General features: G+C 37.4%; 1 protein-coding gene across 3 annotated transcripts in view; it reads right to left on the reverse strand.

Annotated features, from left to right (window-relative positions):
• The window catches only part of Frmd3 (FERM domain containing 3), a 197,013-nt gene that overhangs the window by 128,695 nt on the left and 49,389 nt on the right, over positions 1–18,929 (reverse strand). For 2 of the 3 annotated variants that reach the window (XM_055630140.1, XM_055630131.1), the window contains exon 2: positions 3,198–3,302. The exons of the other annotated variant lie outside the window; for it this stretch is intronic. In XM_055630140.1, the coding sequence (XP_055486115.1) occupies positions 3,198–3,302 (105 nt within the window). The remainder of the gene's footprint in view (positions 1–3,197; positions 3,303–18,929) is intronic. 3 annotated transcript variants of the gene reach the window in all.

Below are 18,929 nucleotides of genomic sequence, written 5' to 3' on the forward strand. Positions count from 1 at the left end.
GGTATATATTAGTTCCAATGCATAGTATCAGCCTTCCTTCCCTAGATCTAGAGAAGGTGGGGCACAAAGAAGGAAGGTCTAGTACACTTTACATATGAAACCATGATTATAGAAATTAAAGTTATGAAATTAGTAACTTATTTAAAAAATGTAATCTAAAAGGAACTTACCCACATTACCTCAGAAACATGGTGAAATTAACATGGTGGATTAATATTCCACCATGATTTATCAACACTGAAGTTGGGAAGAGTACAGATAACCCAGTAACTATACAATAGGGGTAGTTACACTTCACTTCTCTAGTTTACCTGGCTTCCTTAAATGGTTAGCTTTTTATGAATAAATAAGCCATAAAAGACTGTTAATAGTAGCATCCTTTAAAAGAAGTTAAAAACATTTGAATGTCCAGCAGGCACCAAACATGCCTCTATTTACTCACATGGACCTAGCCAAAGTATAGTTAATTGTAAAAGCAATAGCATCGATTAACAGAGAGGACAACATATAACACATAATCAACATATACTGTGTGCCAAGCACTTATATGTCATAAAGGAAATTATCCTATTTATTGTTTCCATTGGGACAGAGCACAAAAGCAAAATAACCTGGTGGGTCCAACAGCTTACTAACCAAAAGAGGCAGAATTTTTAAAACCCATCTTTCTGAGTCCACTAGCTAAGCAGTTTTAAGAGGTTGGGTTGGAACTCAGTGTATGAATGCTTGCCTAGTGTGTAAAAGGCTTAGTGTGACCCACAGAAATGCAAACATCAAAACAAATAAAAACTATGCACGTATGGTGCCACAGAGCCACATGCCTCTAATTTTAAAGCCAATAAAGTGCAAGCCAAAGGATGTAGAAGAATTTGAGGCCAGCCGAAGGTAAATGTGTGAACCTGGCTGAAATTGAAATAAGAATCTATTATAACCGATGCAGCTTTCCAAGGTCATAGAAGCTAATGAATATTTATAAAAACAGTATGGGTATAGTGATATTTTTATAGGTCTGTCTTGTTTTTCCAGGCAAAAGGCTCTAACCCCAGTCTGTCCCATGTGGGTTGAATACTATTTTCTGTGATTTCTATCCAGTAGTTAACCCTTTCATAGTAGCAGGTGGCTACAAATCATGTACTTATAAAGTCCTACTTGATTTAAGATGTAAAGGAACCCTGGTAATATTGTATATGTTAACATTTTTGTTATTACTTATATGACTAGAAAACTGAAGAGAAGCAGAGTGAGTGGTATCAATAAGACTAATGATTAGTACTTTTTGTTAGATGGGAGAAGGAGGAGAACAATATAGAAAAGTGAGAATAAAGAAAAATGGGGGGAAATTTAGAAGTTTAGTTAATAGAAGAATAAAAAGAGTGAATGAATAAATGTACTCAGATAAATGAATAAATGTAATAAGGTCAGCCTCTGGGCTCAGAATATGTGACAGTAATAGGAATACTTATGAAAAGAAAAAAGAAAAAAACAAAAACAAAATTAAAAAAAGAAAGGAGCCAAAAGAAGATTGTGTACAAAACCTTAACAGGTGTGAATAATAGGGTATGGTGTCAGCCTGTTACATTGATACGCTGTACTAAATAAATAAGATAGAACTAGTGGGCGAGAAAAGCTGAGTGGAGATATAAGAAAATAAAAACACTGGCAGATAAGGAATAGCTGTAATGTGGGAGAAAGGAAAGCAGGGTGGAGGGAGTTACAAAAAAAATCAAAATTATTGACTGAATGTTGTTTCCATCTCCTTGGTAGATCTCTTGCTTTGCCTCCCTGGTTCTAGCCCAGGCTATATTCTATGTTGATTTTTTCACCCATCCCATTCTTCATTCGTGGACTACAACTCCCTCCTGCACAAAGTTTTCTTGACTCTGTTCTGAGAACTGTGTCTAGGATATCTATTTAGAACTGCAATCTGTAAAGCAAATTGGTCTCTTCATCCATATGAAGTCACCAAAAGATCTTTGTCTCTTCTGACTAACTATAATTTGAAATCTTTTTTTTTTCTTCAGGTACTGGAACAGCAAGCTACTTTTCCCCCTTCAGTTCCACTTTTTTGATATATTCTTTTCATCCTTCTATCTGAAATTTGGGATTATTTTTGATACACATTTATTGGAAAAAAGTAGATTATTCCTGTTTTTTTTAATTAAAATATTACTTCCTCCTCAACCTTGCCAGTCTACAGAGAAAGACAAAGATGCCAGTCCTGATGAGACCTGATAGACTATGGTCAGATGGAAGGAGAAGAAGACCTCCCCTATCATTGGACTGGAGGAGGTGCATAGGAGAAGAGAGAGGAGGGGTGGGATTGGGACAGGAGGGGGGAGGGGGCTATAGCTGGGATATAAAATGAATAAACTGTAATTAATAAAATAAAAGAAAAAAATATAACTTCCCATCTTCCACTAACTTCCTCTAGCCCTTCCCATATTTCCTGGCCTAATAAACCCTTTCAAATTGATGGAATCTTATTCTTTGATTATTTTTACACACACACACACATACACACACACACACACACTTACTCACTCAATCCATGCACTATTTCAATGTTTTCGGCTCCTATTTGTCATCTCTATGTTCTCAGTTCTTGGCAGTCAAATCTGTTTGTGCAATGCCACTGTGTGTGAAGAGAAGCACTTGTGGTTTCCAATGACCTTAAAGCCATGTGTTGCTGATGGGAAATGTTCAAGCTTCTCTTGCCTGCTTGCACATAGAGATTCATTATCTTACCCAAAACTCTTTTCCAAATAATGTGAAATTTTAAATGTATATTTCATTGTCATTGACTGTGATGAATTAGCATCGTCTGTGTCAGACTCCAAACATTTTCATCACTCCATAAGGAAACCCCACTCTACCGAGTCCATCCCCCACCTCTGCCAGTAGGTTCTTTCAGAGATGATAGTGTTTCTTTATGATTGGATTATATGCCATCACTCTGAGAATGCTAAATTTATAGAGTATGGTAGCATTCCTACTTTTCTTCATGTGAGCAGATTTATGAAAGGCCTTTTTGTTCTATTCCTACTAGTCATGTAGTCTTCCAATCACACACCCACCAGCTGTTTAATTTCTCACGCCAATAATCTATGAGAATAAAGCTACCATAAGGGTTCTGGAAAGGATCCCACACTGACTGGCATTCTTAACCCCATAGGTTGGAGATCAAGACTGGCTTTTACCCTTTGTTTCTCTGAATCCACATAGCGAATTCCAAAGTAGTCCTTCTCCAGCAAGCTGTAGTAGTTGCAGATGTGCTCAATAAGAAACTGCCCTTTGGTCTCCCTCTGCAAAGGAAGAATATTTAAGTTACAGCCAGAGCTCACATGTACATTCACATTTCATTCCCAGTGGACTTACTTACCCAGCTGGGTCTGTGTTTAGAACATTAGATTTAGTCAGTTCAGACACTGGCACAAGGTTTCCAATATTTTTAATTACAGCCTCAGCAAGCAACACATTTTACAAAGTGAGATTAGTAATTTTCAGGTTGTTGTGACCAGTGAAGTTACAAGAAGCAACTTAAAGTAAGAAAGGCTTATTTTATTCAAGTTGGGTGGAAATGAAGGCATGACAATGGGAATCCATGTACAGGCTGCTTGTACACCTGTGAGCAGAGGAGGAAAAAGAAGGGTGAAATAAAATGTAGTTAGGAAAAACAAAAAAACTAAAACTAAAATACCCCCTCCCCCAGAAAACAAAAACAAACCAAGCCTGTAACCTCAAATTCCAACCACAGAAACCCACTTCTTCCAGTGAAGCCCCAAATCCTAAAGGTTTCACAATCTCTCCACAGAGCATCATCATCTAGAAAGCAGATGTTCAAACACATTAGCCTACAGGTAATATTTGACATTCAAACCACCAGAGTGAGCCAACCCAAATGCATGCGTGCATGTGTGCGCACTGTGTGTGTATGAGTGAGTGTGTGTGTGAGCGCATATGTGCAGATATGTGCATATGTGCGCATATGTGTGTGGGAGAGCGCAGCCATCCCCTACTCCCCTACACACTTAAATAAGAACACCACCCAAAGGAGGAATTGATAGAATATACAGCAATATCCTGCACTGGTACAATGTGCTCTTGTATATTCTGTTTCATTCTATTAGAGGCCATTTAATTTCATAATATTTATAACTAAGAAAACATTTTACACTTCAATACTACATGGGAACCCATAATTTGTAATTTTAAAATGCCTCTGACTCTTTGCTCCAAACTGTTTTCAGTTATTCACTCATCCAATTTTCTGAGAAAACAGGCACAAAAGATTCACTGACTTGTCTATGATCACACAACTTTCATGGATCAAGGTAGGATCTCAATCCTAGTATTTGAATGTAGAATGTGGTTTTCTGTCCAACATTACTGTCTTTCTGGAATATGTGAGACCACTGAGAGACTCTGAGAGTCACGGTTTGAATGCAAGGATGTGCAGTGAAAGGCACTGGAATATTCTTGCTCCCACTAACAATGTTTTGAAATTCCATGTCTTTGGTTTTAGATTATGGTAAATCAAGAGAGAATGTAAGTGTAAATCACTTACAGTCTGACAAGGGACTGGAGAGATGGCTCAGTGATAAAGATTGCTGCCCTTGCAAAAGACCTAGAGTTGACTCCCAGCACCTATACAGTGGCTCAATACTATCTGGAACTTCAGTTAACAGCAATGCATTGTCCTCTGCTCTTCTTTGGCAGCAGGGATACATATGGCACACAGACATATAGAACATACATCATACCTAAAAAATACAAATAAAACTCGTGTTTTAGTTGCTGACAGATCTATGGAATGCTTTAGCGGGGTACACTGTGACTATAAATAGAAAATTTGAAATTTGAGAGACAAATGAGTCATTGTTCCAAGAGAGAGGGGGAAGGGAAGGACTTGGCATGGCATAGACTTTTGAAAGCTCAAAAGCTCATACTCAGTGTCATCTCCAACCAGGAATACCTCCTAATTCTTCCTCAAATATTTCCACCAACTGAGGACCAAACATTAAAATTTATTGTTCTGTGGGTTTCATCTCACACAAGCCTCCACACATGGTTTTAATCACAGCAATCCATAGTCTGAAGCAAAATGGTCCCTGTTAGTTCAAGGCCAACCTTGTTTACATATCAAGTTCAAGGACAGCCAGGCTAACATATTGGCATGTCAAAAGGGGAAATGATGCAGATTCTTCACATCATTCTCCAGAGTCTAGCTGGAGAAATCCTTCTATTCCTCTCCTCCAAACAATCCACCTATCCCATATCCCCAGAGCCAGCCCAGTTCCTGCCTGTGCAACAATCAAATTCTAGGCTTTGGCCAGGAGCTATCCTCATGCTATGCCTGCTCTGATACACAGGGCCATCCCATACCATTTTTAACCTCTGCACCCAACCACATTCTGCACACCCTTCTCCAGGACTTAGTTGGTGATCCCCACTTCCAAACACACTCATAAGCTCCCTCCCCAGAAAACCCAGGCCATATATTTGGTACCCCAGACTAATAAGGACAGCCTTGACTAGCCTGCAAGCAAACAGTAGGCAGTTTATACTGCAAACTGTAGGCTGTTCCTGACCAAGATATCCCTTCTACACACATTTATCTTGCCATACAGGCAGATGCTGCTCTAAGGTCTAGCCAGGTGAGTCATTGTGTTCCTCCCCACCATACACCCTCACCCAACCATCACATCTATTCTCACATTGCAGGCTTATACTGGGATGCACATTCTGCATATTAGCCCAGTTATTGATGAACATCTCATTTTATTTCGAGCAAGGTATATGCAACCTTTAGACCCAACCGAATCTGCACATCTGCCTCAACCTGCTTTCTTCATGCCAGACATGAAAAAAATTTATATATATATATATATACATATATATATATATATATATATGTATATATATATGTGTGTGTGTGTGTGTGTGTGTGTGTGCATATATATATATATCTGCATGCAAAGATACCTTTGGAAAATCACAAATGGCATGAATGATCATAGGAGTACTATCCTCACCCCCACACAAAAAGTCAAACAAACAAACATAAAAACAAACAAATAAAAGACCACCATTTCTATAGAATCACAGGATACAGAACTTGAGAGAACAATTAAAGATTTCAAAGAATTTAAAGAAGAAACAAAGAAATAGCTCAATGAAATTTAAGAAACTTTAAAAGGATACCTGTGTCAGATGCAGGAAAATGTAAGGGGGACAAAAATGACAAAGACAATCCAGGATTTAAAAATGGAATTTAATAAAGACATAGAAACTCAGTGGCTGGCTCTTTGATCACCTCCCCCTGAGAGGGGAGCAGCCTTGCCAGGCCACAGAGGAGAACAATGCAGCCAGTCCTGATAAAACCTGATAGGCTAGGGTCATATGGAAGGGGAGGAGGACCTCCCCTATCAGTGGACTTTGATGGGGGCATGGGAGGAGATGAGGGTGGAATTAGGAGGGAATGAGGGAGGGAGCTACAGCTGAGATACAAAGTAAATAAACTGTAATTAATATAAAAAATTAAAATTAAAATTAAAAAAACAGAAAAGAAATATAGAAAAGAATTCAAGATGAAATGGAAAATCCTCAATAACCTTATTGAAAAATTCAAAAGAAAGCCTTATAAGCAGAATGAATCAAACAGAAGACAGAATATCCAGACTCAAAGATAAAGTAGATGTAGACTAAATAAGTAAAGAATATAGAAAATATCATGAAACAGATAAACAAGAAAAGCAGAACAGCATGAAAAGACCATACTTGTAAATTATAGATATTGATGAGAGACAAGAATCCCAAGTCAATGAGTGAGACCAAATCTTCCATAAAATCATAGAAGAAAATTTCCCCAAACTAAGGATATACATATTCATACAGACACAAGACACAAACAGAATACCAAATGGGCAAGACCAGATATGAAAAAGCCCATGGTATATCATAGTTAAAAGAATAAGTATACAAAAAGAAAGTATATTCAAATCTCCAAGAGAAACAATACAAATAACAAGCAGTGAAAAACCCCTCAGAATAACAGCTGATTTCTCAGTGAAAACCATGAAACCATATGGGCTTTGAGCACCTTATTGTGAGTTCTAAAAGACCATGGTTGCCAACTTAGACTAACCAGCAAAAACATTTCTCACAGTTGAAGAAGAGGAAAAAAAAATTCATAATAAAACTACCTTAAAGAAATTATATCTAACCAAAACAACTAGAGAAAATGAAGAAAGCAGTATTTTATCTTGAAGAGAGGGATAAGTATTGCCAAGTGGAATAAAGAAACCCAAAGCTATAATTACTAAAAGAAAAAGTACAACTGAGAATACAAGCAAAATAATAACGAAAATTAGCACACATATTTCAACAACAACATTAAATATCAATTGCCTCAATTCTTTAGTGACAGGTAGTTAAATGGATCAGGAAACAAAATTACTCTACTGTCTACAAGAAAGAACATCTTAGCTTTAAAAATAAGAACAATATTAGATATAAAGGATGGACAAAAGTACTCTATTAAATGGTACCAGAAAGCATGCAGGAATTACTATCCTAATATTTGACAAAATAGCCTTCAATCTAATCAGAATAGATAGAGAAAATTATGTTATTCTAAGCAAGGGAATAGTTAATGCAGATAACATTTCTATCCTAAACATATATTCACCAAACTTTGGTGAACGAAATTTCATAAAAGTATTAGATTTAAAGACACAGATTGACATCATCAATAAGTAAGTAGTAGGTGATTTTAATGCCTAACTTTCTCCAATAGATAAGTCAGAGAAACATCAGATAACTGAGAAACATCAGAATAAATGACATTTTACAACAAATGGACTTAACAAAAAGCTATAGAACCTTCCTCCCAAACTCATGGAAGCTTCTCTAAAATAGACTACACACTGAGGCAAGAAATAGATCTTTAAAAATAAAAAGATTGAAATAACTCTGTATTCTATCTGACTGTATACAATAAAACTTAAAATTGGCAGCAAGCAAATCTATTGTAAATACATAGCTTCATGAGATTGAATAACTCTGGCTGAATAATGAATGGCTCAAAGAAAACATCAAAAAAGAAATAAAAGTGTTACTGGAACTAAATAACAATAAAAATGTAACACAATAAAAATCCCCTGGAACATCCCCTGCTTAAGCAGTCCTAAGCAGGATGTTTGCATTCCTAAGTGCCTACATTAAAAAAAAATATCAGAAAGAGTACAAATATATAATTTAGTAATGTAATTCAAAGCAGGACTTGCAAGAACAGAAGGATAGAAACAGCAGACCACCCACAAAACCTTTGATGCAGTATTTGTTTTGCCTATAAGATTTGCAGGTGTGAAGATAGGGCAGAGACTGAAGGAATGGCTAACCAATGACTGGTACACCTTCAGATCCATCCCCCGGGGAAAAACCAACCCCTAACACTATAAATGATACTCTGCGATGCTTGCAGACAGGAGCCTAGCCTAACTGTAGTCTGAGAGGCTTCACCCAGCACCTGAAAACAAATACAGACACCCACAGTCAAATATTATATGGATCTTGAGGACTCTTGTGAATGAGTGGGGGAAGGATTGAGAGAGCTGGAGCAGTAAAGGACACCACAAGAAGATCTACAGAATCAACTAATCTGGGCCAATGGAGGCTCACAGAGACTGAACCACCAACCAGCATACCCAGGCCTGCTGCACAGATATGGGTCGCTTAACAACTGAAGCAGGGGCTGTCTCTAACTCTGTTGCTTGCCTTTGAATCCCTTCCCCCTAGATGGGCTACCTTGTGTGGCCTCAGTGGAAAAGAATGTGCCTAATCCTGCTGCAATTTGATATAACAGGGTGGGTTGGGACCCATAGTGGGGGCCTTTGTGTCTCCGGGAGAAGGGGAGAGGTGATGGGGGGAAAGGGCTGTGAAGGGGAGACTGGGGGAAAGGAGGGAGGAGGCTGTGATTGGGAAATAAAGTGAATAAATTAATTAGTGAAAAAAATGAGAAAATGAAAACAAGAAATCTGAAACACATTGACTTCTTAAATAATAAAAATTGAATAGAAGCTAATGAAATAAGAAAAAAGAAAGCAAAGAATCAATGAATCTAGGATCTGTTTCTTTAATATCTACAGGCCCTTGAATGAAGTAACTGTAAGAGGAAACTCAAATGAACAGAATCAAAACTGAACAGGGAAACAATACACCAGACAGAAAAGAAACTCAGAATACCGTAATGTAATACCTTATAAAACTGCACTCTATTAAGCTGGAAAACAATGAAAAAGGAACAAACTTTTAAATTCATCCAAATTACCATAATTAAACCAAGAAAGACATAACTTAAACAGACCTACAACCAAAGAGAATATTAAAGTAATATTTAAAAATCTTTCTAACTAATTAATAAATAAATAAATAAATGCATAAATGCCTTAGGGCCAGAGGGAAGAATTTACAGAGTAATTCTACCAGACTTTCAAAGAAAATCTACAGTCAATCTGATGGGGGGGGGAGGAAGGAAGGAAGAAAGGAAGGGAGAAGGAGAGAGAAAGAAAGACAGAAAGAGAGAGAAAAAGAGAAAGAAAGAGATACAAAGAAAGAAGAAAGAGAGAGAGAGAAAGGAAAAAAGAGAAGAAACACTTCCAAAAGTCTTCTGTGAAGCCAGTATCACTCTAATACAAAAACCAGATAAAGATACAGCAAATATAACACTATAGATCAATATCACCGATGAATATAAATTATTCATGAAATAGTTACAATCCAAACAGAGGCAAGAATCAAAAAGATTATTTACCATGACCAAATTGCCTTTATTCCTGAAATCCAGGAATGGGTTACCATTAACCCATCAATAAACTACATAAATACACTTGAAGAGATGCTGAAAAAAAAAAAAAAAAACATTTGAGAGAATCCGAATCCAACATGTTTTCCTGTGGAGAGCTGCTTGTTTGGCTGGCTGCTTTGTTATTGAGCTCTCAGCAAACATGTTTTCACCCTGGCCCTCACCTGTAGACAGGAATAAGCAGGATGTTTTGCCAAGTTCACTTCCTTTTGTATGTGTGAGGATGACACAGACAGGTGGTTGAGGTCAACAAGTTTGACTTCTAGTAAAAGAATCAGACTAACCCTGTAACCTATATTTCATTTAATTGTTGTGAAGCCTATATTTTTGAGTTTTAGGTCTGTGTCAATTAAAGCCTCTTAGTACATTTCCAGAGAACAAAGGAATGTTACTGCCCCTGACCCTGGCCATCTGCAGGGGCAGAGATAAGGAAGTGAACAACCAAAGACCCCAACTCAATAAAGAAAAATGAGCAGACCTGTGTTTGAGAGATAACATTGCCTAGCAACCAGCCCAGATGGCCTCGAATCTTCTCCTGAATAGCCCCTGAAATTTGACCAAAAGCCTGCAGCCCCACTCCTCAGAAAATATAAAGAATGAGCTAATCACCCACACACATTTAATTGCGGCCACATCCATATGTAGCAGAAAATTCCAAATGTGACTTAGAGATCAGATATTCCCCAGATGTTCAAGGGAGGACTGTCCAGACCTGAGTGTCTAAAATCGGCCAATTATTTCAAAATCCAACTACCCTATAGCCCCTCATCCAATACTGTGCAGCCAAGACTGCAACCTCTGAGCTTCCCCATGTTTTTTCCTTTAAAAACCCAAGGCTTTTGTCTCTGGCTGCTTCTTGTTGACTTGCAGAGTAGCCTCTTTGCATGATGGCCTGAATAAACCTCTTGCATTTGCATCTACATCGTCTCCAAGAGTTTCCTCCAGTTCCCTCTCCAGTAATTAGGCTCCTGCCAGGCCTAACACTAGATGAATCCCTTCATTGTATCCAGGTGCTTTGCTCTGATTATAAAAAGGAACTGTGGAATAAACCAGGCACTACAGTTTCTACTAGCAGCACTCTCCATCTGATCTTGTGTGTAGTGTGTTATTTTTTAATTTTTCTTTCAATCCTCACTCTCAACGCAGGAACTCTTCGACTCTGACGGTGGGCTCTGGCAGTCTGGGGCTCAAACATGGACCTGAGATATATGGTGAAGCAGTGAAGGACACCACAGTGTTGGTGAGCTCACATTATAAAGATAAAAGGGTGTGGTGAATAAAATTCAAGAGTAAAAAATAATGGGACAAGGCAGGAGCCTACTGGTTTTTTTTTTGTTGTTGTTGTTGTTTTTGGTATGGAATTTAATTAGAAATAGTCTGCATATGTGGCATGGGACTGAGAAAGTGAAACTTTCAGAGTTAGAAAGAGGAAAGAAAGTTGGGAAGTTTCGGGACAAAATGAGATTGAACTATTGGCTCCTCTCAAATAGTTATATGTCCCTCCTAATGATAATAATTTCTTGTCAGGAGAAGTCTTTGGGGATGACATCAAAGATCCTGATGAGGTTGCAGAGTTGAAGGAAGAAGCACCTTGTATGACAGATTATTATTATTATTCTGAGATATACCCTCCGACTTAGGCTATGAATGTTAAAAAACTTGAGCCTTGGCAAAAAGAAATAAAAAGTTGGAATTGGGCTTGGAGGAAATAGAAACATTGGAGAATTAACTACTAGGGAAAATGAGGCCCAATACCCCACTCCAACTCCCTCATTGATTGCAGGCTTGGCCCACCTCCTGGGATGGCTACAGTTGCTCTCGTTCAAAAGACAAGGAGGCCTTTCCCTTTATCCACTATGCAAGCAACTGTATCCCCTTTACAAGCTTCTTTATAAGATTGGCAGAAAGGAGGAGATATAACTGAGTTTTATGGCTTTCCAATTATAGAGCAACATGATGGGTAATATGGTGAGAGTCCATGTCCCTATACCTTTTAAACAATTAAAAGAATTGAAAAATATGGTCCTACAGCACCTTTTACTCAAGCTCTGTTAGAGTCCTTGACTACTAAGGCCCTCTGCCCAGGGCACTGGAAGCAATTAGCGACTGACAGGAGAAGATCATTTGTTATGAAAGTTAGAATTTGCTGAGCACTGTCAAGCAACAGCTAAAATCACTCAAACTGGAAAAAAAAGGCAGCTTCTCAGTTTTTCTGGTAATAAAGCAAACGGTTAATTCTGCTACAAAGCCTCTGTGGTTATAAAAATTGGATTCAACAAACAGCAAGGTGATTTGTCTGTTTGTTTAAATGTATAAGTTTACTATGTTCAATACATCTTGGTAATAGATTATTTGTCATTGAGTATGTTTAAAATCTGCAAAAAATAAAAAATGGGGAGTTATACCCCAAACAGCACAGAAAATTATCTTAATCATGCTCTCTTTATTTTAAAATTTTTGAATGCGTATATACAAGGCTGTTCTGCCGCTGTTGGATTGTGGCACCCTAATATTAAAGATAATTATCTCCAAGTGAAATGGAAAGATCTGATTACTGGAATATGGCAGGGCTCTGACCCTGTGGGAAGAGGGCATGTTTGTGTTTTTCTGCAGGACACTGAAGGAACCTGTTGGATTCCAAAAAGGTTGGTAAGATTTGCAAGAGATATTTTCCGGAAGGAGGATGCTCCTGCTGCTGACAATAATGAATTCTGTCCTGATGTTGAAAGGAGAGCTGTATTGGGCTTATACTCTTGAACCACCTGTTTCTTTTTGTTCCCAGGAGAAAATGTTGTGCCAAGAAACCTTTTAAAGACAATGTGATTGGACTTGATTGGTCTGGTAATCAGGACAATTCTCAACAAAACCGGGAAGAATGAAAAAGGACTGACTATGGAACTTTGGTCTGATTCTGGTTTCCAGCAGACCTATATTTGGAAGCTTGCCACAGAAACTCTTGGGAGGCCCTGTAAATGCCTGTGTAAATTCTCCTTATGCTTTGTTGTTTGGAAATGTTAACTTTTTATACAAGATTTAAACTTTAATGTTTCTTTCCATCAATGTAAACTAACAAACTGTATTTCTAAGCTTTCAAACTGACAACAGGTTCTTGTTATTTGACAGCCTTCCTTTATTATGAGTCCTGTGAATGTGTCTCAGGCTTGGTATTTTGATAAGGTGTCATCTTTTAAGTCACTTTTATGGAGTGTTATAGGACTTGGCTTATTAAAATCATCAAGGCCTTTTAGACTGTTAAAGCTGATGTGCATAAAATTAAACTACCCTAGTGGAGGTTGGTATTCAAAGACGGGAAGATCTCTCTGAGGAATATTCAACCTAAGCTAGGATAGGAATGATGGAATTCATGTACCAATGATGGGTAATAATATAGCTTTAAAGAGAGACAACCTAAGACAGGCACAATCTTCTGCTCTATAGCTCTTAAACTATGTTGAATTTAAAAAATATAAAAAAAGGAGACCTGTGGAGAGCTGCTTTCAGGCTGCTTTGTAATTGGCTTCTCAGCAAAAACATGTTTTCACCCTGGCCTTCACCTGGAGACAGGGATAGGCAGTATGTTTTGCCAAGTTACTTCCCTTTTGTTTGAGAAAGGGATAGATATTTTGCCAAGTTTACTTCCTTTTGTTTGTGTGAGGATCACACAGACAGGTGGTAGAGGTAAACAAGTTTGACTTCCAGATGAAACCCTTCATTGTATCCAGCTGCTTTGCTCTGTCTATAAAAAGGAATTGAGGAATAAACCAGGTGCTATAGTTTCTACTGGCAACCCTCTGGAACTGATCTTGTGTGTAGTGTTTGTTGTTGTTGTTATTGTTTTAAATTTTCTTTCAATCCTCACTTCACACTCAGAAACTGTTCAACTCTGCCAGTGGGCTCATTTTCTGGAGAAAAGTCCTTGAGAAAGGAATAGAGGTAACACACCTTAACATAATAAAAGCAATATATGCAAAACCAATAGTCAACATCAATCTAAGTGGAGGAAAACTTGAAGTAGTCCCACTGAAATAAGGAAATAATGGAATGATATATTGAATGATAAAACCTGAACCCAAAAATAATGTTTCATGGGTTTTTTTGTTGTTGTTGTTCTTTTTGTTTGTTTGTTTGTTTTAATCTGAGCTTTAAAGCTACAAATCTTCACAAGTGAATATCTATTCTGAAGTAACTACAGAAACCAGGTAAGTGAAAACTGGACCATTGCTAGGAGAAAAGACAGAAAAGCAATAAAAAAGGGAATAGTAGGGAACAAGTAGTCTAATGGGGGAAATGGGAAAAATGGTTGGAAAGGGAGACAAATAAATACAGGAATAGATAAGAGTAAAAAAAACAAAAAGAAAAAAAACCCAGTAAGTAAGAATGTTTGAAAATCCGTAATAAACTGTATTATTTACTATCTAATATACATATAATACACATAAGTCAGCTCATAAATACACATATATAGTTTGAATGAAATTTTCTCATCTCAGTTGTCAATGCATCCCCCAAGAAGCATAGACCAAGCATTCCAGCACCAGACATCAGAAGCCCTCATTTGATTGTGGGTCAGGGTTGTCTAAGGAACTACCAAATCAAAACAAAACAAAAAAACAAAAACTCAAAAACAAAACAAAAAAACAAACAAATCAAAATACAGGGTACTGCCATTGCCCTTGGTTTTTCCCCAGAATTGAAACTTAAGTCCCTACTGCTGAAAACACCATATACTTCTGGAAAAAGGCCTAGAAGACACTTAAGTAGAATGGATTAGAATGCCTCCTCCCTGAAGACTAGCTTTCATGGTTCAAAAAGGTGCAATCATTCACAGAAAAGAGCCTACCATTGGTCCTATCCTACTTCACAGCAAAGAGCCCCATGGCACATTAACTCTCAGGGAGCTGTAGTGCCATGCAAACCTGAGAAGTAGCCACACCTCTCCAATTGGACTTAGGATCCCCTCTACAGAAAAGAAACTATGCCTGGTACTGGAAACCTGCTAACTACCCGGGGATAGTCAAGTCATGGCTCTTTGAGGAGAATGTACAACTGCCACTATACTACTAAATTACCATAACTTATAACCACATCTTAAGTATTTTCTTTATACCCACATATAAGTGTAGTTCTCACTTCTCATCATGAAAATTTTTGTTTGCAACAGAAAGAGATCATTACATAAAATTACTACAACTAATCTAAATTCAGAGTTATGGAGCCCAGTCCCAACAGATACAACTACAATACATCTCTTGCACACAAGGCTCAGGGATCACCATGGAAGAGGTGATAGAAAGATCATAAGAGTCAAAAGAACAGGGAGTTTGTTGTGAGATTCTCCTCTTCGATATGTCAGAAACCCCACCTATTAAGACTCACTAACATGATTGCCTAAACATGACCTGAACAAATATGTAACCAATTGGCATTCCAACATAAATGAAAGTCCAGAGACCTAAAGCCTACACACACACACACACACACACAAAAAAAAAAAAAAAAAAAAAAAACCAAAAAACAAAAAAACACTGCAGGAAACGAAGGAAGGCTGAGAACAGAAGTAGACTTCTCCAGGGAAGAGCACGCCAATTTTATTCAACAACAAATGGTCCTCTCTGGAAACATATATATATACAGGTACCATTTATAAACTTAGTGATAGTTAAATATAGATAGACGGAAAGATAGAGATAGATAGATAATAGATATACAGATACATACATAGGTAATGATGATAGATGATTGATACATAAATAGATACATAGATCATAGATAAATTATAGATGATAAAAGATAAACATATAGATGATAGATAGATAGATAGATAGATAGATAGATAGATAGATAGACAGATAGATAGATGATGGATGGTTGGATGGATGGCTAGATGGATAGATAAACAATAGCTAATTAAAAAGAGGCCATAAATTTAAAGGGGAGCTACATAGGAAGGCTTGGTAGAATGAAAGGCAAGAGAAATATGATGCAATTATGTTATAATTTCAAAAACTAAAAGAATAATTATTTAAAAAGAGGAAGACATTTTGTGCTTTACATGGTAGCATTTTAATCAAAATATATTACTAAGAGCTGAAGAAGCTATGAATAAGAAGCCAGTCCTTGTATTGAGTTCACTAAAAAAAATCCGGGGGTTTGTAAGAGAAGCCTTTCTGAAGCCATGTCCCAGTTGCTTGTGTTGGTCATGAGGCTTTACTTCTTTCTAAGAAGCCAAAGATAAACTGTCAAAATAAATTTCTTCATACTTTTTCAATTCTTTTCTAAACCTGCTTACTGTGATGACAAATTCTGCTTTAAGATAGCTGAATTCAATGTCCAAAATATTTTAAAATCCTTTGAGTTTAAAGAACTTGATCAACTAAATGAACATAACAAAATATCATCCTTTATTATGGATTACAAGCTATCTGCAATTGATACTAAAATAGGCAGCTACATCTTACCATATGTGAGATAAACTTAAAAAAACTATGAAATTATGTGGGTCAAGAATTCTTCATGAAGAATCAAAAAGACTTTGTTTTTGCATAACATGCTCAGATGTCTTTTTTCTTTAAAGCAAAGAATCTGGCTTGTTGATATCTCCAATTTTAAAATTTTTATTTATAGGTCATGTTTTATCCCTAAGGTGTTAAATGAATCTTTCAGCAACCCAATTTAGACTATTTTTAGTGAATGCCCAGTGACCAGTACATTGCGTTCAGCAATATCTCCTTAAGATTATTCAAAACCCCTGAGAAAAAATAAGTACCGCAAACAAGGTAATGACTACCCTATGTAAATGCCACTGAAGTAGGGATAAGTAATTACTGTAAAAGCAGATCAGGCAAATGGGAACAGAGGACCCTAAAGATTTTGATTATATATTGTTCCAAAGTAATATGAATATAAGTAAAATATTGTGTTAAAAATCTTTAAGCAACTATATTATAGAGATTTCCCATGGACTGTGTTATAATATTAACTGCTTGATATAGTTTCAATAAGACTAAAGCAAAAAGTAATTTTTAATGACTGCTTCACAACAGATGGGGAAAGCAAATGTAGAACTCATTCCAGAGAATGTTTACACTGATCCAAAGTGCCACCATATTTGATTTCATGTGGGGACTTCAAGTCAAAGGCCTTAAAATGTGAATGGACTAGGCCCTTTCTCCACATCTACCTGTTTGGTAAGACAAGTGTCTCTATATGTGTGCAGATTCCTAACCTGAAAAGATCACTCCATTGAGTACGGCAGGGTACTTGGCATAATTTGGGTATTTTTCAACATATTTTTATTGATTCTTTGGGAATTTTACATTATGCACCCTGATCACTCTCATTTCCCAGTCATTTCATGTCTGCTCTCCCAACCTTGTGAATTCACCCCCCCAAAAAAAATTAAATTAATAAAAAGAGAGGGGAAGCAAGTCCAGTTTGTGTTATCAATACACTTCCTGGAGCATAGTCCAACTATCAGTGGCCTGCCTTTTAAATAGAACTTTGTCTTTCCTCTTCCGTACTCCTGCTAGAAACCATCAAGAGCTAACTTCTGCATCCCTTATCACACTTTCAAAGAGTTCTCTTCAATGGCTTCCTGTTTAGGTTGCTGCTTTTGGGGGGTTGGGGAGTAGAGTTGAGGAAGAGGTTCTGAGAGAAGTCTTACATGTCCATTTTTCTCAACTATATGCCTGCAATTATCATTTGCAAAAGTTGCTTTCTCGATCTTTACAGTCAGTGGGAGCATGGATCATTGGCTTCCACATGGTTTCTGGCAACAATACAGACCATGAACATGACTCCAGGCTGCAGGAGGATTTCAGACCCAGACATTACCCTCAGTTTCAGCATGGATCTGGACATCACCATGGCTTCAGGTGGATGCACAGACCACTGTGATCAGTATGGCCCCTTGTGACAGCATGACATTGCCTTCAGTGGTAACAAGCTACATACATCAACATAGACCTCAGAGCTTTGGTGGCAGCATGGACTCAGACATCAGCACAACCTCAGGTGGCAGTGAAGGCCATTCACATCACCTTGGTCCTCAGTCTCCAGTTCAGCCTCTCTCCACAGTGAATGTTCCACTCTGTTTTTCTATCTTTCCCATCTTTCTATAACATATTTGTTCATCATAGTGGTGCCTGTCACCCATACCATAAGGCACAGTGGCCTGCTTTGCTTCCACTACCCACACCACCAATTCTGGGTATCTTAAAAGATGAATTTAAGTCGGACAAAAGTTCATCTGTGTGGTAGTAAAATGCCATTTCTTCATGTATGGAATGACTATGTGTTTCAACATAGAAGGCAGGGAACTTGTAAATGAAAGGCCTCATTCTGTTGTCCTTACAACAGAGTGCCAAACAGGATCTGTTTCAGAAGTCCAAGGGTGAGAAACATCTAGTCAGTGGACATCTGTGTGGAGACATCAGAGCAGTGGCCATAGATATGGCATCTTGTCTTAGAATTGCTGCCAATGAATTAGCTCTCTTTTCTAGCCCATTCTAACATGCAACAATATTCCAGTTGGATTGCTTTGGTAATAATTTTGAGAGAAGGAAAACATTATTTCGTTTCTCTGAATTTCTATTACCTAGTCTATTTGGTAAAATATTCCTTACTTTATGTGAATTTTAAAGACCTTAGTAAGGCATGATGGCCACACCTGTAATCACAGTGGTTAAGAGGCAGATGCTCAGGAAGGAGGATTGCAAGTTCTAGCCCAGCCTGGGCTACATGGTGAAACATAGAAACTACATAGCTGTAGTATAGAGTTTATTATATACAAAAAAGTAAATAATAATAATATTAAATTCAAAGACAGACAACAATTAGATGTTCAGTAAATGAAAACTATACTCAAGTGTAGTGGCAAATGCCTGTAATCTTAAGACTCAAAAGGCTGAAACATATAAATCATTAATTCAATGTTATCCTGGGCTATACAATGAGATCCTGTCTCAAAACAAAAGAAAGAAACAACTACAGTATAATCTAACAGAAAGGCATTTTTCTTATGATGCCATGGGCCTTGTTTGAAGGCTGTCACATGCATGCACATAAA

Source organism: Psammomys obesus, unplaced genomic scaffold, assembly GCF_907164565.1.
Source record: "Psammomys obesus unplaced genomic scaffold, mPsaObe1.curated_primary_1811, whole genome shotgun sequence".
Taxonomy (NCBI): Eukaryota; Metazoa; Chordata; class Mammalia; order Rodentia; family Muridae; genus Psammomys; species Psammomys obesus.